Source organism: Homarus americanus, unplaced genomic scaffold (assembly GCF_018991925.1).
Source record: "Homarus americanus isolate GMGI-L3 unplaced genomic scaffold, GMGI_Hamer_2.0 scaffold26352, whole genome shotgun sequence".
Lineage (NCBI taxonomy): Eukaryota > Metazoa > Arthropoda > Malacostraca > Decapoda > Nephropidae > Homarus > Homarus americanus.
In genome coordinates this window covers 90,329-114,608 of record NW_024723838.1, presented here as the reverse complement: position 1 = coordinate 114,608, position 24,280 = coordinate 90,329, and the positions used below count along the sequence as shown (strand labels likewise).

Here is a 24,280-nt window from a genome sequence, read left to right as displayed (position 1 = left end):
TTAATGAACAAAATTTCCATTAACGACAGCCTTAGGAGAAACACGCTTTGTTGTGCGCATCAGCTGATTGGCTAGTCCGCCAATACAGAAATAGTTTTTTGTTTACATTTGTTTCCAGTGGAGTAAATGTCAAGAAAGTTGTGCTCTTGAATATTTTTGCATTTTTTATATTAAAATTATTGGTCATTCTGAAATTTAGTTGACATATTGATAATATATACAGTACAGGGAGCAGTTTTTGTGCGCCCATCAGCTGATTGAATCACCCACCAACGCTTCTCAGTTTAACTTTGTTTACAGCGGAGCGAACATCGAGTTTGTTGGTCTCTTGAATATTTTTGCATTTTTACATTAAAATTATTGGTCATTCTGAAATTTAGTTAACATATTGATAATTAATCAATACAGTGCAGAAATTATAATGAAACATGAAGAAGGCATGAGAACCAATGCACTCTGTAAAGAATATGGCATGTCATCATCGAATGCCTCTACAATCAGCTGTTTGATATGTAAACAAAGCTGCTGGGAATATGACATACACACCTCAAAGTAAGTTAAAATACAGTATTCTATTGTTTTTTATATATTATTGTACAGTATACAGTGGTCCCTCGGTTAACGAACAGTTCGATTAATGAAACTTCGGTTAATGAATTACCTGCCATAAGGATCTTCAATTCGGTTATCGAACAAAACTTTGATTAACGAAATCCTTACGACAAACACGTTTTGTTGTGAGCATCAGCTGATCAGCTAGTCCGCCAATACAGTAACCAGTTCTATGTTTACATTCACTCCCAGTGGAGTAAATATCAAGAAGGTTGTGTTCTTAATATTTTTCCATTTTCTATATTAAAATTATTGGTCATTCTAAAATTTAGCCATCCAAGCTCTGTCTACATTAAGTTTTCAACTAATATTTTTGGCCAGATTATGTAACTTAATTCATTTATTGAAACTCATTTACATGCATGCACTGTCCTAAGGGCAAAGCTGTACTGTACATGTAATCAAAATAATGTACAAAATGATTACTTAACTTTTTGTTTAGTGCAAACTATCGCATGTTTACATTCAAATTAATCACTATCTTATAAGAATTCCAGCAATGTAAATTTTATTCTCCCAAGTCACTTCTACGACATTTTATTAGAAAAAAACAAAAACTCAATCTAAAGGACATAAATACAGTACTCCCTCTTTATCGACGGAGGTTACGTTCTGTAGACGGCCGTCGATAAAGAAACCGCCGATACCGTGATGGTTACGTAATTTTTCTAACTATTATTAGCATATGTTGAATAAATGTACCTTTAAGCATTAATGCGTTTCCTTTACACATAACCTTAAATAATAGTGTATAAATAATAATATAATAAGTGGACAAAAATACTAGCAAACTTACGATTTCATTTATTGAAGTGAACATCGGTCCTTACAGTAAACAATACAGTGTACAGTATATACAAGTGTGATGATTGAGGCTTATTAAAAGCCTGACCAGTCAGATGAGTATGATGAGTCAAGGTCTGCATCTTCTTGAGGGGTGTGGGCAGGTACTGCGTCTTGTTGTTGTGAGGTGCCGGCAGCTTCTACGTCTTGTTGTTGTGAGGTGTCGGCAGCTTCTGCCTCCTGTTGCAGGATGCCGGCAGGTTCGGCGATGGCAGGCACTCGGCGACTGAAGAAGTTGGTGATGGTGGTCTGTGCTTTCTTGCTTCTCATTTCCCTCTGCAGTTCTATATATGGCAACATAACATTTTCAATAGCTCTCTTTGCTTTAAGGGACCTATCAAGGGAGGGATCAATGTCATAGAGACGAGCAGAGAGGGCCTTACTCATTCTTATTACTTCACCAAGATTATCTAAAGTTAAGTTCTTATTTTCATCATCACTCACTTCATCTTCTGTTTCATCCTGCAGCTCCACTAATTGTTCTAGTTCATCGCTTGTAAATGTATCCCCAACATTTCCCAATAACTCTTCTTGCACCTCTGCCGCTGTTAAGTCAGAGAACCCTTCACCTCCAACTTCATTTGCCATAGTTGATGTGATGAACCACCAGCAAAAGTTGAAAATCAAAGACTGTTGCCCACGCGGCTTGGCTGATGTCTGTGTTCAGGGAAGGCGGGCCGCGGGTAGACGCTAGTCACGCCACTAGTGCCGCCTAGCGGCGAAAGTACAAACAAGGCCCGCAGAGTTCAAATAAACCCAAAATAAAAATCCGTCTAAATAATCCGTCTATAATCGAAACCGTCGATAAAAAATCCGTCGATAAAGAGGGAGTACTGTACAGTCAACCCTCACTTTACGCGGTCCCACATTCCGCGTTTCCACGTTTACGCGGTGCTCTGCCGGAACCCAGGATGCTCACATTCCGCGGTGCGTGTACCCCTTGACGCGGAGAGCGGCTGGCGAGCCGCACCATTTTTGGATCCAAACCTCTCGCCACCCGCCATGTTGTGTAAGCAGCGTGAACATGGTGCGCACAAGGTCGCCCAGTCATCAAAACATTACCAGTTCTTCACCCACCACCCACCACAGCCAGCCCAAGTCAGTGATAGTGATAATTATGGTGAGGATATGGAGTTATATGGACTTTGGGGGGTTTGACAAAGAGGCCCTGCAAGCCTCTGTGGTGGATAGTGATACAATTGATACAAGTGATACAGGTGAGGGCCAATAATCTGCCCTCTGCCTCGGAACCAACCGCCCATCCCCGTGTGCCCAGCCATCTTTTCTACTAATGTAGGTGTTAAAAAACCAAATATTATTGATATTTCTCTTAATTATTAATTGTGTGTGCATACCATCATAAAGTTAAGATAATATTTTTACTGCAACATAGTTGTGTGTCGTCAAAAAGTGGAGTTTGGGGGTCGGCCAGGTCTCTATTTCAATTAATCCCATATGTTATGTTATTCACTTTACGCGTTTCTCACTTTCCGCGGTACCCTGTAGGTTACATTAACCGCGTAAAGTGAGGGTTGACTGTAAACAAATAAATACTTCACCAGACCTTCGGTGCCAACTGTCAAACATGTCACTGTCACCTCCCCTTCCTCCCGTGCTCACCTCCCTCCCAGCCAGGGTTTGGTGGTTATACAGTAGGCTATAAGTTTGTATATTAAAAAAAATAAAAAATAAAAAAAAATAAAAAAAATATATATATATATATATTTGTATATACAGTAGTACCCCGCTTAACGCGGTCAATAAAACCCACAGGGTACCGTGTTAAGTGAAAACCGCGCTAAGTGAACAACAGAACATATGGGATTAATTCCAATAGAAACTGGCCCGACCCCCAAACTCAACTTTTTCCGACACAATACCTATGTTCTAGTAAAAATAACATCTTAATTTTATGATGGTACATGCACACAATTAATACTTAAGAGAAATAGAGAAATACAGTCGCCAAGTTAATGTCCATTCAAATAATGGACTCAACTCCCTCCCCCTCTTCTCACACTACACTCACTGGCTCTTCCCCCTGAGAAATTTTGGGGGGAAAACCACTAAATTTTAATAAATAATACCTCAAACTAAAGTTAGGATAATACAATTGACATTGCTGGATTCCTTGTAAGACCAGGAATATTTTGAATATAAATGTCATATATTTTGCACAAAAGATAACATATTTACTCAGAGTAAACATTATATCTAAAATTTGTATGTCTAATGCAAAATCTATGATGTTTATATTCAAAATGATCACCAAATTGTAAGAATTCCAGCAATGTAAATTATATTCTGGCTGGGTAATTTGTATGAATTTTATGAGCTAAAACAAATATCTTCAGTTAATAAAAAAAAAAATATTCTTCACGACACTATCTGTCAATCAAAGTACCCCACCTTGCCTCCCCCCCTCTTCCAACCGGGCCAGATGGTCGGTCAGTCCCAACCCTCCCCCCCACCCCCCACCAATCCTCCCTTCAAGAGATGTTGGGTGAAAAAACTAAATTTTAACATTTAGTATTAAATAATACCTCAGATTAAAGTTAGGATAATATAATTGACATTGCTGGATTCCTTGTAAGACCAGGAATATTTTGAATATAAATGTCATATATTTTGCACAAAAGATAACATATTTACTCAGAGTAAACATTATATCTAAAATTTGTATGTCTAATGCAAAATCTATGATGTTTATATTCAAAATGATCATCAAATTGTAAGAATTCCAGCAATGTAAATTATATTCTGGCCGGGTAATTTGGATGAATTTTATGAGCTAAAACAAATATCTTCAGTTAAAAAAAAAATATATTCTTCACGACACTATCTGTCAATCAAAGTACCCCACCTTGCCTCCCCACTCTTCCAACCGGGCCAGATGGTCGATCCATCCCATCCCAACCCTCCCCCCCATCCCCCATCAATCCTCCCTTAAAAAGGTTGGGTGAAAAAACTAGATTTTAACATTTAGTATTAAATAATACCTCAGATTAAAGTTAGGATAATATAATTGACATTGCTGGATTCCTTGTAAAACCAGGAATATTTTGAATATAAATGTCATATATTTTGCACAAAAGATAACATATTTACTCAGAGTAAACATTATATCTAAAATTTGTATGTCTAATGCAAAATATATGATGTTTATATTCAAAATGATCATCAAATTGTAAGAATTCCAGCAATGTAAATTATATTCTGGCCAGGTAATTTGTATGAATTTTATGAGCTAAAACAAATATCTTCAGTTAATAAAAAAAAAAAAAATATTCTTCACACCCTGGTGCCAGGTGGTCGGTCGCCAGTCCCTCCCTCCCTCCCACCCCCCACCATCCCTCCCTACCAGATGAATGTGTGGGAATACCAGACTGTTTACCTTTTTAGTAATAAATAATAAATCAGACTAAAGTTAGGATAATATAATTGACATTGCTGGATTCCTTGTAAGACCAGGAATATTTTGAATATAAATGTCATATATTTTGCACAAAAGATAACATATTTACTCAGAGTAAACATTATATCTAAAATTTGTATGTCTAATGCAAAATCTATGATGTTTATATTCAAAATGATCATCAAATTGTAAGAATTCCAGCAATGTAAATTATATTCTGGCCGGATAATTTGTATGAATTTTATGAGCTAAATAAAAAAATTATACTTCACCCGTGTAAAGGGGTACACCCACCGCGGAATGTGAGCATCCTGGGCTCTGGCAGGGCACCCGTAAACGTGGAAACGCGGAATGTGGGACCGCGTAAAGTGAGGGTTGACTGTGTATATATATATATATATATATATATATATATATATATATATATATATATATATATATATATATATATATATATATATATATATATATATATATATATATATATATATATACAGTCGGCCCTTAACATACGCGGGGGTTAGGTAACAGATACCTGTGAAAGTTAAAAATCCGTGTACTTTGTGCTGCCCCCCAAAAAAAACCCCTGGCCCCCCCATGTCCTTATTTACCGTAAATACCTGTGTGTAGTTCAAGTTTTTACGACCAAATTATTTGGCAAAAAATTGGGGGTCGACCTCTAAACGGGTAATAGTTTCGGTAGGTTGAACATTATTTACCAGTAACTACCAGTAAACAATGGAAACGACGCACCAACACACCACCAGCTGTGAGTGTCCGTACAGTTACCAAGGCAGATCTCTTGCATCATCATAGCAAGCCCAAAGTAGCCAAATGCATGGCATGGTATGCACAGGACGATGTAAAACATAAAGTATTCATTTTTTAAAGTTTATTTATAGATACTGTACATAAATTTATGTTCATTACATTTGAAACATCAGTCTTTGTTAATTAAATTTGAAACAAAAGAAAACTACGATACCGTATTTTCATTAAAATATTACATGACAAGTATATTTTACCGTAACTGTGACTGAATGAATATATTCTCAGACATAAATATGGAAATGTAATATTTTGGCTGAAATGACTTACATATTACAGTGGAAAGCGTGATAAAATCATGACGAAAACAATGACTTTCGCTTTCTTTCATTGTTCAAAAGATTTTACCGTAATCGCTTTTCGAATGGTTTTCAGTTAAAAAACTGTTGTACCGTACTGTATTACAATAATATTCTATCCTATCATTAGCCTCATAATCCCACAACTGAATACCATTCGAAAAGCGATTACGGTAACATCTTTTGAACGAAAGAAAGCGAAAGTCATTGCTTTCGTCACAATTTTATCCCACTTTCCACTGTAATACGTACGTCATTTCAGCAATAATATTACATTTCCATATTCTCAGAAATAAATAGTAGCTTTGTTGAAACGTAATGTACAGTATTTAATATTAAAATGCAGAAAGAGCTATAAAAACAATTAATACCGTACACCCGTAATGTACTGGCTGGCATCTCCACTTGTCCCCGTCCCTGCTACCGCCTCCAGCGTCACCACTCCTACCCGCTCTATCCCTCCGCCTCTACATCGTCACTACTGCCGACAACAAACACAAATGTTTTGTGAATAACTGCACCTCCACTTCCTATGTACAGTACTGAACTGTACTGTGCTGTGCATTTTTACAAACAATAAACATGGCAAGAAAAGCTATTAAAAAAAAAAGAGATAAAAATTTCACTTTACTGTACCGTACCTATCCTCGGCGACAGGACGGGGGTCATCGGAGTCATCGTCACACAATTCCATAACGGGTGGTGAAGTGGGGGCGACGGTGGATTCAGCTGCTTCCTCACTGCCGCCAGTGATTGATGGTGTTAAATCTCTCCTTCGGCGATCAAAGAACATGGTGATGGGGAGTTGTCGTCTCTTTCTTTCATTTCTTCCATGATGTTTTTGTATGGAGCAAAAACGTCATCCATCCCTCGCATGAATTTCAGGGCACGCACCATGGAGGGGTCCATACTATAGGCCATGTTTATCAGTGCCTCAATATTCCTGGTCATCTCCCCCAACTTCTCCAACGTTATTTCTTGTTGCTCTTCCTCTTCCTCATCCTCTTTCCCTTGCGCTTCCTCTTCCCTCTTCCCTCACTTGGCTGACATGCTTAGCACTGCGTGGAGCACTGGCACTTACAGCATCACAGATATCTTTTTCCCTTTTCTTGATGGTACGTACCGTGCTTTCATTCACGTTGTACAGTCGCCCCACAGCAGCGAACGACATTCCCTCCCTTGACTTATTCAACAACTCCACCTTCTCTTGTAGAGTCATCACTTTCTTCTGGCATTTAGGGGTGGCTCCAGCTGGTGTCTTTGATGCTCTTTTAGGGGCCATGGTAAATGTGGTTAGCAAGGGTAGCAACTACAATTCTGATGTTAACACAAGCGTGGTTACAGCGAGACTGACTGAGTGAAGGAGCGTGGAGTGGCGGGGTGGGGTGACGAAGCGCTATGTATATGTGTGTGTGTGTGTGTGTGTGAGGTTGCGGGAGCGGGCGGTGTCCCGTGTTCGGTGCCGCGTGCGAGTTGAATGGCGCGCGATTTGAATGTACAGTTAACCCTCACTTTACACGGTTAATGTAACCCGGAGGGTCCCGCGTAAAGTGAGAAACGCGTAAAGTGAATAACATAACATATGGGATTAATTGAAATGGAGTCCGGGCCGATCCCCAAACTCCACTTTTTGACGACACATAACTATGTTGTAGTAAAAATATTATCTTAACTTTATGATGGTATGCACACACAATTAATAATTAAGAGAAATATCAATAATATTAGGTTTTTTAACACTTACATTAGTAGAAAAAATGGCTGGGCACACGGGGATGGGCGGTTGGTTCCGAGGCAGAGGGCAGATTATTGGCCCTCACCTGTGTCACTTGTATCAATTGTATCACTATCCACCACAGAGGCTTGCAGGGCCTCTTTGTCAAACTCCCCAAAGTCCATATAAGTCCATATCCTCACCATAATTATCACTATCACTGACTTGGGCCGGCTGTGGTGGGTGGCGGGTGAAGAACTGGTAATGTTTTGATGACTGGGCGACCTTGTGCGCACCATGTTCGCGCCGCTTACACAACATGGCGGATGGCGGGAGGTTTGGATCCAAAAATGGCGCGGCTCGCCAGCCGCTCTCCGCGTAAAGGGGTACACGCACCGCGGAATGTGAGCATCCTGGGTTCCGGCAGGGCACCGCGTAAACGTGGAAACGTGGAATGTGGGACCTCGTAAAGTGAGGGTTAACTGTACTTCAATTACTTCAATGTACAGTTAGTTCTGCTATAACGCAATAGTTGTGTTCTTGTAAAACATCGTTTTATAGAAATTCGGGTAATAGAAATAACAGGGCTTATGAAGAAAATAGGGTTGGGTGCAGATGACTCTAAATCGAAAAAAAAATTCGTAGTTAGCCTAACACAAAGGTTAACACAGTCTAAATAAATGTTACATTCATATCTAATAATGAAATCATACAGTAAATGTTACACTTTACCTTGAAAAAATATGAATATAACTTGATGGGGGAGAAGGTTGATGTTGAGGAGTCATGCAGACAGGATTTGACAGTTGTCATCGTCATCATCAGTATCATCATCATCATGTGCAGTTTTTCTTTAGGTCCTCATATATTGATAAGGCTTTCTCTTTAATGGTGAGGAAGCTGGTCCCAGATCACTTTTTCGTTTGATCTTCTATCCAAACACTTAGAAGCCATTCCATCTCCTCAAGTTCCTTTGGCCGTGATCTCACACTTTTGCTAGCACTCAAGGTTTTTCCAGCAATACAGCTTGCTTTAATCTTTGCTGCATTGTCTCTAATGGTGCGTAAAGTAGACTCCTTTATTCCCGTTGGACGCACAATATCACATGTTCTTTCCTTATTTTCAAAACGCTTGACAACATAAAGCTTTTCTTCAAGTGTTATAGCCTTTCTTTTACGATCACCACCGGAAATGCAATCACCAGAACGCTTCCCGGAGATAATCTTATTTTCCATAGTCACAAAATTGGAGAAACAGTAATAAAAAATCACTGAGGATGCTTAAAAACTTCCCACGTGTTTCAAACTGATCGTGTGGTGTAAACAGAGCGTGCGGGTCTAAAATGCTAAGTATTTTGTTTTTCTCTCTTATTTAAAATTTTACAATTTACATATACTGTACAGGTATACTGTATACATAAATATTACATAAATTATTTCTGCAATTCTTCACAAACAAAACTCATAAATCAATTGAACATGTGATATCGAACGTGAACTGTAAACACTGCATAACCCCGCGCCAAGCCACAACACTGTACAGTACACTTTAAACGCTACGTATTTAGTTTTTCTCTTTTATTTAAAATTTTACAATTTACATATACAGCATATGTAAATTGTAATTTACATATTATTCATATTATGCTACAGCGCCCACAAAACATGAGAAACGTTTGAGTCCCCCAGAAGAGATGTCCGTTCTCTATCCACTTCAGGATGTCTTAGTCCTTCGTTTTCTTTTTGTGTACTCGCTCAGGGACTCAAGTATTTCTGTATATAACACTGGATGATAAGGGAATTTGAAATTATGAGTGAATGAATTTATTATACAGTCAATTGGATACACCCACAGCGAGAGAAAAGAGTCTAGACGTATTGAGTATATGTCGTACAGACGTAAAGTCCTGTGTTCATTCCATCTCGTATTAAGTTTTTTGACTTGGTTATTTGTTGTGTGAATATGCAGTGATCAATTAACATAGTTTTGATGTGTTTAAGTAGTATTCAGGCGCCTTCAGCCTAGTAATGTTACGACATTCGTATCACTCACTCTAAACCACGAATTCCACCCATACACAGAGAAAGAGAGGCCAAGCGCTCTGTTTACATCATACACACATAAATAATACATACCGTATATCTCGGCCTATTTTATAATCACAGTCATGTACTGAATATTCTATGTAAAAAATATAAATATTAAATGAATTATTTACAGTGCGGTCGACTTCCTACACAAAGACGGGCTATAAATAGCCTACTTATCTCCTCTCCATCTATTACCCTCTGTTCTCAGAGAGAAGGTCTTGGTAAATAACTTTTGTTTGTTTATTTTCATTGTTTGTCTAATTTATCATGATGTATCAAAGTAATATTATTAAAAATTTTAGGCAGCTACCAAACAGGGAGATACTACCGCCTGGGAAGATATTGGAAGCATAATGTACAGCATTGTCTAATGGTAGATCCTACAGTGAGTTCTGCTATAACGCGTGTTTTGATAACGCGAATTTGCTCTAACGCGATTTATGAATTCGGAACAATATTTGTATAACGCGATCGCTTGTTTGCTATAACGCGATTTTTGCTTACTATTTCTCCAATTTTGTGGTATTAACTGTGAATATGGTAAAGAAGAATATCTCCAAAAAGCATTCTGATGATAGAATTCACGGTGATTATCGTAAAAGAAAGGATATAACACTTGAAGAGAAGCTTGATGTTATCAACCTCAAAATCACCCTTCTCCCCCATCAAGTTACATTCATATTTTTTCAAGGTAAAGTGTTAAATTTACTGTATGATTTCATTATTAGATATGAATGTAACATTTATTTAGACTGTGCTATCCTTTGTGTTAGGCTAACTACTAAATTTTTTCGATTTCGAGTAATCTGCACCTAACCCTATTTTCTCCATAAGCCCTGTTATTTCTATTACGCGATTTTCTATAACACGATATTTTACAAGAACACAATTATCGCGTTATAGCAGAACTACCTGTACTTCCATATGGCGTCACGAAAATTGTGACCAAGTCTTAGGTTGCTGATCTATCTTTCTGCCTCATTTACACACACTTGCAGAGTTTCAATTGTTTCTCTTCCTTTGACAACACAACATACAGTACATACAATATAATTTTTTTCACCTTAAATCTTTTTTCCTTTTTGCATTTATTTATGGTTGGTTATTTAAAATAAGGCCAATTCACTTAAAGAATTGGCATCAAATTTCACCGGCTGGTGTACACTAGTGACTCACTTAAGCGTCAATTATTTAACTGGAACTAATGTCGGTGTGAGTAAAATATTTCCATTTACTTGAAATAGATTTGCCATTTTATTTGTTTATTTATTTATTTATTTATAATACTTGCAGTATATTTACTTGCAGTATATTTAATATATTACAAGTATTTTCTTTAATTTATATACTTGTTTCACGAAAAAGGGAGGCTACCATTATACCTGGTAGGTGAAGTTGACCAGACATTTATGGTGATCATTAAGGACCAAACTCCGAATCCATGACGTGACTTCTGTTCATCATTTATATCCTAAATTTACCACTGTCGGTAGTTTCAAGAATTAACGCAGTCATTTACTGAATATTCTTTGTAAAAAAATAAATTTTAAATGAATTATTTATAGGAAATAAGTATTATGATCAGTAAATATACAGATATGCATTACTGACCACCTCCGAGCACAAGGACAGCTAAAAATAGCCACAGGCGGTCACAGTCAAGGTCACTTTCCCTTTCTTGTCACTGTCAAATGGGGGGGGGGCGGGGGGGATGATAGCAGCTGTATTTATTACCGGGGTATATTGTTCTTTTACGGTATGTTAGACAGGTTTATAATACATTTTCATTATTTTAATATACCGGCAATCTTCATTTTAATCCAGCTTCCCAAACGTAAGTTTCAGCATAAAATAATTAGTGGTAAGACCTTGTGAGTGGTTTACTGTATACATAAATATTACATAAATTATTTCTGCAATTCTTCACAAACAAAACACATAACTCAATTGAACACGTGATGTCGAACGTGAACTGTAAACACTGCATAACCTCGCGTCAAGCCATAACAACTGTTCGAGTGGAATCGCGTTAGAGCAAACAATATTGTTCCTCTATTCATCAATCGCGTTAGAGCCAATTCGCGTTGTCAAAACACGCGTTATAGCAGAACTCACTGTACAGAATATTCCTCCGGCGGGGCGATCTGCGTATTTGCAAATCCGTGTATGCTAAACCCACGTACGTTAAGGGCCGACTGTATATTAGTTCAGTGAAGACGAGCCTGGAAGGGCGAAAAACAACGTCATTCACTAAGTGACTTGAAAGCAGAGGATATTAGTCACTAAAGATCGACTGTCTTCCTAGATAGAAGATGAGCCGCGGTCGCCATTCTTGACCAGACCGTATAAAAAATTGTCCCAAACACAATACCTGAGAGATATAATAAAAAAAAAAGTCACTCGGTTTCCTCACTGTGCTAAGATGTATAAATACCAAAAATAAAATCCTTGTGGCACTTAATATTTCAGCTATTACAACTCAAATTAGCGGAGCCTTTCTTGTGCGCGTTGACAGCTGATTCGCCAGGCAAAAAGATGACAGTAGCAATGCGTGTGATGGAGGGTGCGGGAGGGGGTTTTGAGAATTGCAATTAAATGCTAGGTAGCGACGTGTCCTCCTAATATTACGTATTTAAGTAATTATTAGATGTTTTAATTACCTTGTTCAATTCCCATGCTATCAATCCTCTTATCATTATTATCACTGCCATTTCACGGTCATATTTACTGTACCTTCACTGCTTAAATTAACATGAGAACAAGCTGATTAAATTACCTTGTCAGACTTTGAAGATGAGGAGCTTCCCATAGCAACACAACTACTCTCACCAAGAGCAACATTTGGAGGGGGTGACACAGCATTGCTTATTCCACTTACAGATCTGCAATTTAAATTTATTTATAATTTTTTTTATTTTTACAAACAGTAATGATATGTACAATTTTATTCTCTATTAAGGTACTTGTGTGGGACATAGGAGAGAGGATGAATTAGGTGCCTGTTAAGCCACCTCTCCTTTAGTGTTCCTTTATTTCTTCAAGCCATGATACTCCTCACCAATGTACCTCTGGTTTCCTTGTTTATCTTACATGTGAGATCCAATCAAAAGTTTTATGTTGAGGAAAATAAAATCATAGTCATTACAAATGTCCAGATTAAAAATTGATTGAACAGAATAAATTTAGAAGACACAAATACTCTCTCATTATCATTATGGAAATAAGACCACTGTAGTAATTCATTGTTGAATATATTTGTTGTCAGGCTTAAGTCACTGATTTCTCAATATAGTTTGTAATTTTTTATTTACTTGAAAACTGTATATGTATAAATTGTGGTGATGGAATATTATTAAGAAATTGAATTCTCTATATATTGTCTGAAATACTTGGTTTACAGTCTGACCTCACAAATTTGTGCCTCAAAAATCTGTTTTTCCACAAATCCGTGCAATTCACAAAATCTTCAAAACAAGATGAAAGACCAATTGGAAATAGGCAAATGAAAAGCCAACCTCACTATAAAGAATGTGGAGAGAAAGAGGGAAGAGACAGACATAGAGACATTTAGATACATGCTAACAGATAATTATGATTATGAGGTGCACCAATTTGTTTCAAGTGCAGAATGACATTGATTCTATCAGAGATATATCAAATATGCCTAGATAAAAGAAACTGTCAGAGTTGGAACCTTAGAATGCATATTTATAGCCAAGCAATTCAGGACAAGAACCCTATCTCAAGGTTTCAGTATTGTGATCATGAAGCCTCACTGGCTCCCTACATCAGCCATTGTATTTAGAGTTCACAGCATTAAGACATGTTCACCAGACAAGTAACTGTTTAAAGCATTTATGGTGATCCATAAGACTGCATAACTTTGCAAATGAGCATGTCAAACTCCCTGGTGCCCACTCGGGCACAGGTCATCGATCCACAATGAGGCCTTGGGGCGAAAAAATATGAGTAAAGAGAAATTAAATATAAAAGAGAAACTGACTACACCACAAAGATGCCAGAAAGGCAGCTGTTTTAGGTGACACAGATTGTATGAGTATGGAAACACAGAAGAAGGCAAAGCATTCCACAGTTTGGTTGTGTGAGGAAAGAAGGCTGTATTATAACGGGTTATTCTAGTGTGACCGACACCCACAGAAATGGTGGGCACCGAGGGCAAGACAAGTGTTACGAGCCCATGGCCTTGCCAGCAGTACACAGAATGCCAAATCCACCGAACATTGTCCGTTAAAGTACCTGTAAAACAGAGAGAGTGAAGCAACATTGCGGCAAAGAGAAAGGAAAGAGAAATTATCAACTAAAGGAGGAGAGTTAATAAGACGAATTGCCTTTGATTCCACCCTACCTAACAGAGGGACAGACGAACAGCTATCCCTTATAAACTTGAAGCGACTGCTCAGGAGTGAAGTAACTACAGCATCTGTACAGCATTCTCAGCTTTCGGGAGGCAGCTTTAGCAATGTTGTGGATGTGTGGCTTCCATGATATATTGGCTTTATCAGAAGGAAAGATGGCTAGAGAGTTATCAGGTCGGAAGAGACGAGGAAAAGAAGGAGTGCAGAAGTTATCACAGATGTTTTTGGTTAAGAACCAGAAGGATTTATTAGAAGAAGAATGAGTCAGGTCAGTGGTCTATCTTTTTATTAAAACTCTGCTTGGCCCTATGAAGAATAACCTTACAACAATTCCTAGAAGTAATGAAAGAGGAGTGGGCAACAGGAGAAGGAAATAGTTTCATAACTTGATATGCCTTATCTCTCTCCCTACATGCAAAAGAACAGGAGCGATCAAACCATGATTGTAAAGTGAAAATTTTGGTAGAAGATGGGATAAATGCACTCATACCACCTTGTATAACCACAGCAATGCTGCCAGCATATACCGAGGCGTCCCGAGTGGAAAAACAACATTCATCCCACGGAAAGTCGGAGAAGAATTCTCACAAGGATTGCCAGTTTGCCCTCTGATAGTGCCATAGTTGGTGTTTAGAGGGGGGTGGGGGAGGTGGTCGTGTCCAGTTTGATTAATATAAATAAGATTGTGATCAGAAGACCCTAAGGGGGCAGAAATTGAGAATGAACAGTGCGAGGGATTAGAGGTAAAACAAAGATCAAGAATGTTAATAAGTTGATCGTGTTGGGTGTTTAATTATTTGTTCCAGATCATTAAGTAAGGAAAAAGAGAGTGCCTCAACTCCACCTGGGTCATTCCTTGCAGAGTCAAGCCACTCTCTGTGATGTACATTGAAATCCCCGAAGTAGAGGATCTTGGTGTTGGGGTGTGTGGACAGCAAGTGCTCTTATAAAAGAATTAAAGGTCATAGACTGATTACAGCAAAAAGACAAAATACCAATTCCTTACCTATGATTTAATGAAAACCCCTGTGGAGTTGGAGCGGAAGAATGCCAAGATGCTGATGTGTGGCCAGCTGAACGTTGAGCTGAACCCTCAAAGGATGAACTAACAGATCTCGGAGGCAACTCTGGTGGCAGCGATGAAGGGGGACTACTACTTCCTTGACCACCTGTTGATATTGTCAATACTGTACTATATTGAATTATAGCACAAAACAAAATATTGCACATGAGATCATACATTAATTTGTATTACAGAATAAAACTAAAGCAATTTCAACAAATACCATATTTGCTGTCACAAAAGACACACTGTAGCATAAGATGCATCCCTATTTTACAGAGATTTTTGTGATATTTTTTTCAGTACACTTCATACATTTAATAAACCATACATTTAGAAAAAAAAAAAAAAAAAATATATATATATATATATATATATATATATATATATATATATATATATATGTATATATACTTCATTTTTAGTCCATATAACACGCGGACTTTGAACATATAATCAACGACCTCACCAGCAAGGAATCGAACCCTGACCTACTGGGTATATATATGTACCTCGCGTTTCATACCAGCTGGATTCGGTAAAATGCTACTGACACCACATAAGAGGCACGGGCAGTTTCCCATTGAGGTTCACGGCGCCATCAGCTCGATGAACAGGCTTTGTGTGAAATATAACAGAGTCTAGAACTGCTTTTAGTGTCCTTGTGGCCTAGCCGGTAAGCGTTCCCTAGTCACACCCAGTAGGTCGAGGTTCGATTCCTTGCTGGTGAGGTCGTTGATTATATATATATATATATATATATATATATATATATATATATATATATATATATATATATATATATATATATATATATATATATATATATATATATATATATATATATATATATATATATATAAATATAAATATATATATATATATATATATATATATATATAAATATAAATATATATATATATATATATAAATATATATATATAAATATATATATATAAATATATATATATAAATATATATATATATAAATATAAATATATATATATATATATAAATATATATATATATATAAATATATATATATATATATATATATATATATATATATATATATATATATATAAATATATATATATATAAATATATACAATAGTGGGTATCTATAAACGGATCCTACTACGAATATTCCTATAACAAACGGTTTTACCTATAAAATTGAGAATGCTATAACGAACGAAACTCCTACAACGAACGCGGATGAATACGGGACTATTTCACCTGGCGCATGAATATTGTTGTACCGCGACCCACAACAAGAGCGTCAGGCGCCATCTTTGTCTCATTGTGTAGCCAGTGCACCACTGTTATTGTTGAAATTTCGTCTTTTGATGTGGAAATTCGCGTTATTTGTATAACTATTTTGTTATACAAGTATACAATTGTAACAATGATCGTCCAAAGCGAGTGAGAAAGCTAATAACCCTTGAAACTAAGAAAGAAATTATAAAGAAACGTGAGAATGGAAGAAGCATTGCGAAACTTAGTGATGAATATGGGATGGCTAAATCGACTATATGTACGATTTTGAAGAATAAAGAGGAGTTAAAAACTGTGCAAGTGGCTAAGGGAATCTTTAGACTTAGCAAAGCAAGGTGTAATGTGATTGAAGAGATGGAAAATTTACTCTTAGTGTGGATAAAGGAGAAAGAAATGGCAGGTGGTAACATTAGTGAAGCTATAATTTGTGAGAAGGCTAAACAATTGTTTGAGGACCTTAAAGCCAAGACTCCCAGTGGAAGTGATAGTGATGTGCCAGTGTTTAGGGGTACCTGCATGCTGAATAACACTAAGGTAAGATAAAGTACCGTATTTTTTACATTTTCCACAGAATTTTTTCAGTGTTAAGCGGTTGTATTTGGGGGCCTGGAACGGATTAATCCTATAATGAACGAATGCTATCTGGAACTAATTACGTTCGTTATAGCATACCACTGTATATATATATATATATATATATATATATATATATATATATATATATATATATATATATATATATATATATATATATATATATATATATATATATATATATATATAGTATATATATATATATATATATATATATATATATATATATATATATATATATATATATATATATATATATATATATATATATATATATATATATATATATATATATATATATATATATATATATATATATATATATATATATATATATATATATATATATATATATATATATATATGGGAAAAACATATTTTGTGCATATAAATACAGTAAAGTACACTACCGATACTACTGTATGTAACTGCATCAAACATGCCTTAACTATGTTTGGAAGATAATTCACTTTCAAATTTCCCACCACCACGCATGCAGAGAGGTGGAAGAGATGGTTGGCAGCGACTGCACTAAGCATCTGGCAGTCTCATTGCCCATTGTTGTAAGCAAATTAGGCTACTCACTTTCATCTTGTAGATTACTATTGCATATTGTATGATGATTTCTTAGGTTATGAGTTCCGTAAGATTATTATGAATTGTATGAGTTGACTCGATAAATATCTCTTATGTTATGTTCTTTGATAATATTTCCTCTAGTACATTTACTATTAAACAAAACATGTTGAACTAATGTGAAAATGTATTATAATTTAACTCAATAAATCTATCTAAACTAAAAAATCAGTACATTTTCAAATTAAAATTATTGTATGTACTTTACAGTACAGTGACCCCTCGTTTAACGAACACCTCGGTTAATGTAATTTCGATTAACGAACTGCCTTCCATAAGGATCTTCAATTCGGTTAACGAAAAAAATTTCGCTTAACGAACTTCTTACGAACCGACCTCAACATGTTTTCGCTTGCACTGACAGGGCAACCAGCTTTAGTATCAGTCCGCCTATACATTAATCGGTTCTAGGGCTTAAATTCCTTACTATTTTAGTATATATCAAGAAGTTTATACTATTCAATAATTTTAAAAGTTTAATATTCAATTTTTTAGTCATTTTAACAATTATTGAGCAAAATTGAAGGTAAAGTGACTAGTTTAATGCGCGGCATCCAGCCTCTTAGCACAGCAAACAGGCGTCAGTCTCTCTCTGTTTTCACTGGAGGTAACATCTTGCTTGAAACTCTCTTCAACTAAACGCTTTTTTTCTGTGTTTCCAAGCAAATTATTGGTCATTTTGAAAATCATTTTACATATTGACAATATATAGTGCAGTGCAGTGTTATTTTAAAGAAAATATTCTTTATTTACAGCTAGTTTAACTTTGAAAAATACGTGTTGCCATTGTTTGAATCCAGCATGGGGCCTAAGAGATCAAGAAAAGCGATTTCAATCCAAATAAAGCAGGAAATAATAAAAAAACACGAACAAGGTATTAAATCAAATGCGCTATGCAAAGAATATGGCATGTCGGCATCAACTGTGTCGACAATTCTTGGACAAAAAGACAAATTTAAGGAAGTGAACGTGAGAGACAAATCTACAAGAGTGTTTAAAAGTAGATCCCTAATCGTAGAAACTGGGAGGTTACTTATCATCTGGATTAGGGAAAAACAGATGAAAGGTGATTCAGTTTCTGGTGATTTCATTTGTGAAAGAGCCAGGGAGATTTATGAACATTTAAAGGCAGATCAACCTGGTTCTTCAGGAACAGAATTTGAAGATTTTTCGGGCTAGCAAAGGCTGGTTCGAAAAATTTAAGAAAAGAAGTGACATTTTAAGTGTTGCTAGGCATGGTGAAGCTGCTAGTGCTGATAAAGAAGGGGCAGCAAAGTTTTTAGTTGAATTTAAAAAACTGATGGAAGAAGAAAATTATCTTCCACAGCAAGTGTTCAATGTGGGCGAAACTGGGCTGTTCTGGAAAAAGATGCCCAAAAGAACATTCATCACCAAAGATGAAGCCTCTTTACCTGGGCATAAACCCATGAAAGACCGTCTCACTCTACTGCTTGGTGCCAATGCTTCAGGGGATTTCCGACTGAAGCCTATGCTTGTCTACCACTCTGAAAACCCCAGGGTGTTCAAGCAACAGAAAGTGGTAAGAACAATGCTTGGAGTTTATTGGAAGTCCAACCGTAAGGCATGGGTGACAAGACAGTTCTTTAATGAATGGGCTGTTGATGTGTTTTGCCCCTCTGTCAAGAGCTACCTAACCACCAATAAACTCCCTTTAAAGGTTCTTCTACTCATGGATAATGCTCCTGGTCATGACCCTGACCTTGCCAGAAATTTGGAGTATCAATTTGACTTTGTGAAAGTGTTGTTTTTGCCTCCAAACACTACATCACTCATACAGCCAATGGACCAGAATGTGATCAGCAACTTCAAGAAGTTGTACATGAAGAAAATGTTTAGGAGGTGTCATCAGGCAACTTCCGCTGATCCTGAACTAATACTGAAACAGTTCTGGAAGACACAATTCAACGTCCTGGAGGCTGTAAAATTGATTGTGTCATCATGGCAAGAAGTCTCCAACAGAACCCTCAATTCTTCATGGAAAGCACTGTGGCCATCAGTAGTCCATGATTTTGAGGGATTTCAGGATAACACAGAGTTGGACCAGGAGATTGTGTCCATTGGTCAGTCATTGGGCCTTGAAGTGGAGGAGAAGGATGTGGAAGAGCTTGTGATGTCTCATGAGGAGGAACTTACTCCTGATGACTTGAAGCAACTGGATGAGATGTTACGGGTAGAGGCTGACAGTGGTGAGGAGGAAATTGAAAGTGATGACCATATGTCAGCTAAACAGTTGAAAGATGTGATTTACCACTGGGAGAAGTTCAGGGAACTGGCTTCAAAGCACCCAGAAGTGGAAAAAACTGAACTAACTTTATGTCATGTTGAGGACTCAGTGGTCTCCTTCTTTAAACATAAGTTAATGGTGAGGAGGACAGATGCCCCACAGACCACAATTGACACTTTCTTCAGTAAAAGGCAGAGGGAACAAGATGCTAGCCCTCAGCCTTCCACTTCAAGAAGGAGAGAGGATGTTCATGGTGGAGAATCTGTCAGTCCAGAGGTTCCTCACCTTCCAAGAAGCAGTAAAATGCTTCTCCTCCACCTCCACTTCCTTCTCTTCTCCCTTCTCCTCCTGCACCTCCCACTTCAAATGCACACCATCATCATCATCCAGGAGCCTTCTACATACACACCTCAAAGTAAGTAAATTTTTCCGCCATTTTTGTTGAAGTTAGGAAATTTTCGGTGAGCTGGAACCAATTACCCAAAAACCCATTGAAACAATGGTTTCGGTTAACGAACGTTTCGGTTAACGAACGACCTTCTGGAACGGATTGAGTTCGTTAATGGAGGGGCCACTGTAATCCCATGAGTCAATCTTGAGTTTGTGAGCTTGATCGTCTGACATTCTGTGTGCTGTTGTCACCCGCCGCACAGAGCCATAGATAGAGAGAGAGTTTAGGCAACCAGGTGCCATGTTGTTACTCACCCGGTGGGAAGTCTTCTAAGGCTGTCTCCCACATAGTTTATAAACATGTTTATCCAGTTGTAAATATGTATAACAATTTTAACGAATAAACAACATCATCATCATCATCATCATCCTCTGCAGTATGAGCACAAACTTCTTCACCAGCTGAGTAACAACATGGCACCCGCATGTCACTGAGTTGACCAAACTCTCTCTATCTACTGCTCTGCCACCACACAAGAGGACAAGTGAGCTGTTCAGTCATCAACCATTCACACATTAATGTAATACATTGCTTTATATAGATTGGCTTGATAAATTAACATAGTCATGCACGTGTCATTTATATCACCAATTAAGTTTTTAATTTTTAATCGCACAATTGAGTGAATACAGTGACCCCTCGTTTAACGAATGCCTTGGTTAACGAAATTTCGGTTAACGAACTGCTTTCCATAAGGATCTTCAATTCGGTTAACGAACAAAAATTCGGTTAACGAATTTCTTACGAACCGACCTCAACATGTTTTCGCTTGCACTGACCGGGCAACCAGCTTTAGTATCAGTCCGCCAATACATTAATCGGTTCTAGGGCTTAAATTCCTAACTATTTTAATAAATATCAAGAAGTTTATACTATTCAATAATTTTAAAAGTTTAATATTCAATTTTTTAGTCATTTTAACAATTATTGAACATAATTGAAGGTAAAGTGACCAGTTTAAAGCGCAGCATCCAGCCTCTTAACACAGCAAACAGGCGTTAGTCTCTCTGTTTTCACTGGAGGTAACATCTTGCTTGAGACTCTCTTCAACTAAACGCTTTTTTTCTGTGTTTCCAAACAAATTATTGGTCATTTTGAAATATATTTTACATATTGACAATATATAATGCAGTACAGTGTTGATTTAAAGAAAATAATCTTGAAATACACCAAGAGAACTAAAATTTTATGGGTGAAATGGTGCCATGGGGTGACTTCTCTTCCACCCCAATGCCTTCTCTTCTTCCTTCTCCTCCACCCCCATTGTAATTCCCATCATCATCATCATCATCATCATCATCATCATCATCATCATCATCCAGGAGCCTTCTACATACACACCTCAAAGTAAGTGAACTTTTCTACCATTTTTGTTGAATTTAGGAAATTTTCGGTGAGCTGGAACCAATTACCCAAAAACCCATTGAAACAATGGTTTCGATTAACGAACTTTTCGGTTAACGAACGACCTTCTGGAACGGATTGAGTTCGTTAACTGAGGGGTCACTGTACATATTCAGTATAGTCTGGATTTATGCGGATTTCCTATACGCGTTTGGTCATTAACGCGTCACATGACCGACGCGCCAATTATCAGTTATGCAGTACATTCCATCATTTACGTGGCAAGCGGCGTGAGAGGTTCAGACGCGCCAATTATTAGTTACGCAGTACATTCTTGACCATACGCGGGAAGCAGCACGGGGAGGGTGTGCAGTATGTCGCTCTTATGTTATCGCTGACGTCATATGACGTATCGGACTGTGATTGGGCCACGCATCCTTACCTCCCTCCGCTGCTCGCTGTGATTGGTCTAATGTACCATGATGTGCCCTGCCACCAGAGGGAATAAGTCGCTGACCTAAGCTGCGCCAGTCTCATTGTTCTCAGTCTCCGCGTATACACTTCTCTCTTGTGCCCGCTAATCCCATCAACAATGGCTTCAGCTGGACCCCCACCACCCCCGAGAAACCTTGAACTACCTGGACCAAGTTGCCCAAAGGCAAAGAAAATACAACGCACTTTAAGCTATGAAGTGAAATACAAAATCGTGCAGGAGTTGGAGAAAGGAATGAGGCAAGTTGATTTGGCACGCCAGCATGGCGTGAACGAATCTACGATCCGGATGATCAAGAAGGATGCCGCCAAGATAAATGAACACCTGTAAGCTCAAGTTGTCTGTAATCCACACAGCCTGCAAGCCGCACGCCTACAAAAACATGGACATGACCAAGCTAAATGTCCACTGGCTAACCGCACGTAAGGCGTGGATGTTCACTGGTCTGTCCATTCCTGGTTTGACGACTGTTTCGTTCCTGATGTGAAGAAATTCTGCGAGCAACATAATGTGCCATTCAACATTTTGTTGCTCCTCCACAACGCACCAGGTCACTCGCCTCTTTTGCTGGATCGTCACGCCAACATAAAAGTGGTCTTCCTTCCCCCTAACACTACGTCGTTAATCCAGCGCATGGACCAGAAGTTGATATGCAAAGTGAAGGCTGCTTTCTCCGCAAAGAAGTTTCGGCTCCTGAACAACATCACCAACACCAAGGATGAATTGCAGAACCTACTGAGTGGCACCGATAGCGAGAGCGAGGAACGAGGATCCAGAACAAGATTTGGCGGGCCATGAAGCCAAGCAGTTCTGAAAACTGTTCAACGTCTAGAAAGCTGTTGATTTCTTGGTGGAGGAATGGGGCCAGCTATTTGCGGCAACGATTCGTCACGCGTGGCGGCATGTGTTGGAGGGTATCCTAGGTGGGAGGCAGAGGCAAGCGGTGGCTGGTGAGGCTCAGTCTGTTGCTGTGGCATTGGACACTGCAAGAGAGGCTGCACAAATTATTAGAGCTGCAGGCTTCTCCGAAACCACCAACGACGACATCCTAGAGGTAATCAGGGAACCTGAGGTGACTGCGGACGAGACGTTGGAAGATGATGGCGTCAGTGAGCAGCCAGGTGTTACGGTGGAAGAAAAAGAGCAGAAACTAACACATGCTGATGTGAAAGAAATCATCGAGACAGCCGAGAGATTGAAACTCCTCCTTGCCAAAGACCCAGTCAAGCATCGCTACGAAGTGTCTAATAACCATCAGTTGCAATCCCTGGAGCCCTATGTTAAGCTGTATCACGACCACATCAATGCTAGCAGTCAACGAAACATTACCGAGTTCTTCACTTGCAGCCTAAGCTTCTCTCATTGATAGGTAGTAGGTGTTAGGCAGCTACCAAACAGAGAGGTACTACCGCCTGGGAAGATATTGGAAGCATAACGTGTTCTCTATGGTAGATCTTGCTGCCACATGGCATCACGAAAATTGTGACCAAGTCCCAGATTGCTGATCTGACTTTCTGCCTCATTTACACACAATTGCAGGGTCTCGGTTGTTTCTCTTACTATTGACAACACAACATACATATATTGTTCCTCACTTGATTTTTTTTCATTTTGTATTTCTTTGTGGTTCTTTATTATTATTATTATTACAGGTTGTACTTCTCTAGTCCGGCATTCTGTGGTCCGGAAACTCCCGTGGTCCGGAACGATTTTAGTTTGTCCAATAGGTAGATAGGCAGCTTTTTTTACTTATCTGAATTATTATTATTATTATTATTACAGGAGTATTAACTTTTTGCCCCTCAGGCCCTAATGTGGGTCAGTGACCTATTCCCGGGTGGGCTAATCCCCTTAAAAAATAAAAGCCGCGGGAAATTAAGGTTTGTTTACATCTGGCAGTTCGGCTGCGCTCTCTCTCTCTCTCTCTGCTTGTCTATACAGAGTACAACATTTAACCCTTCAATATATATGAGCAGTAAATAAGTGTTGCTTTCATATT

General features: G+C 38.0%; 1 protein-coding gene across 4 annotated transcripts in view; it reads right to left on the bottom strand.

Annotated features, from left to right (window-relative positions):
• LOC121863965 (protein abrupt-like) overlaps positions 1–24,280 on the bottom strand; it is a 166,274-nt gene that overhangs the window by 96,056 nt on the left and 45,938 nt on the right. For all 4 annotated transcript variants that reach the window (XM_042362824.1, XM_042362823.1, XM_042362826.1 and 1 more), the window contains exons 3-4: positions 15,184–15,346; positions 12,578–12,683 (exon numbers count right to left, since the gene is read on the bottom strand). In XM_042362824.1, the coding sequence (XP_042218758.1) occupies positions 12,578–12,683; positions 15,184–15,346 (269 nt within the window). The remainder of the gene's footprint in view (positions 1–12,577; positions 12,684–15,183; positions 15,347–24,280) is intronic.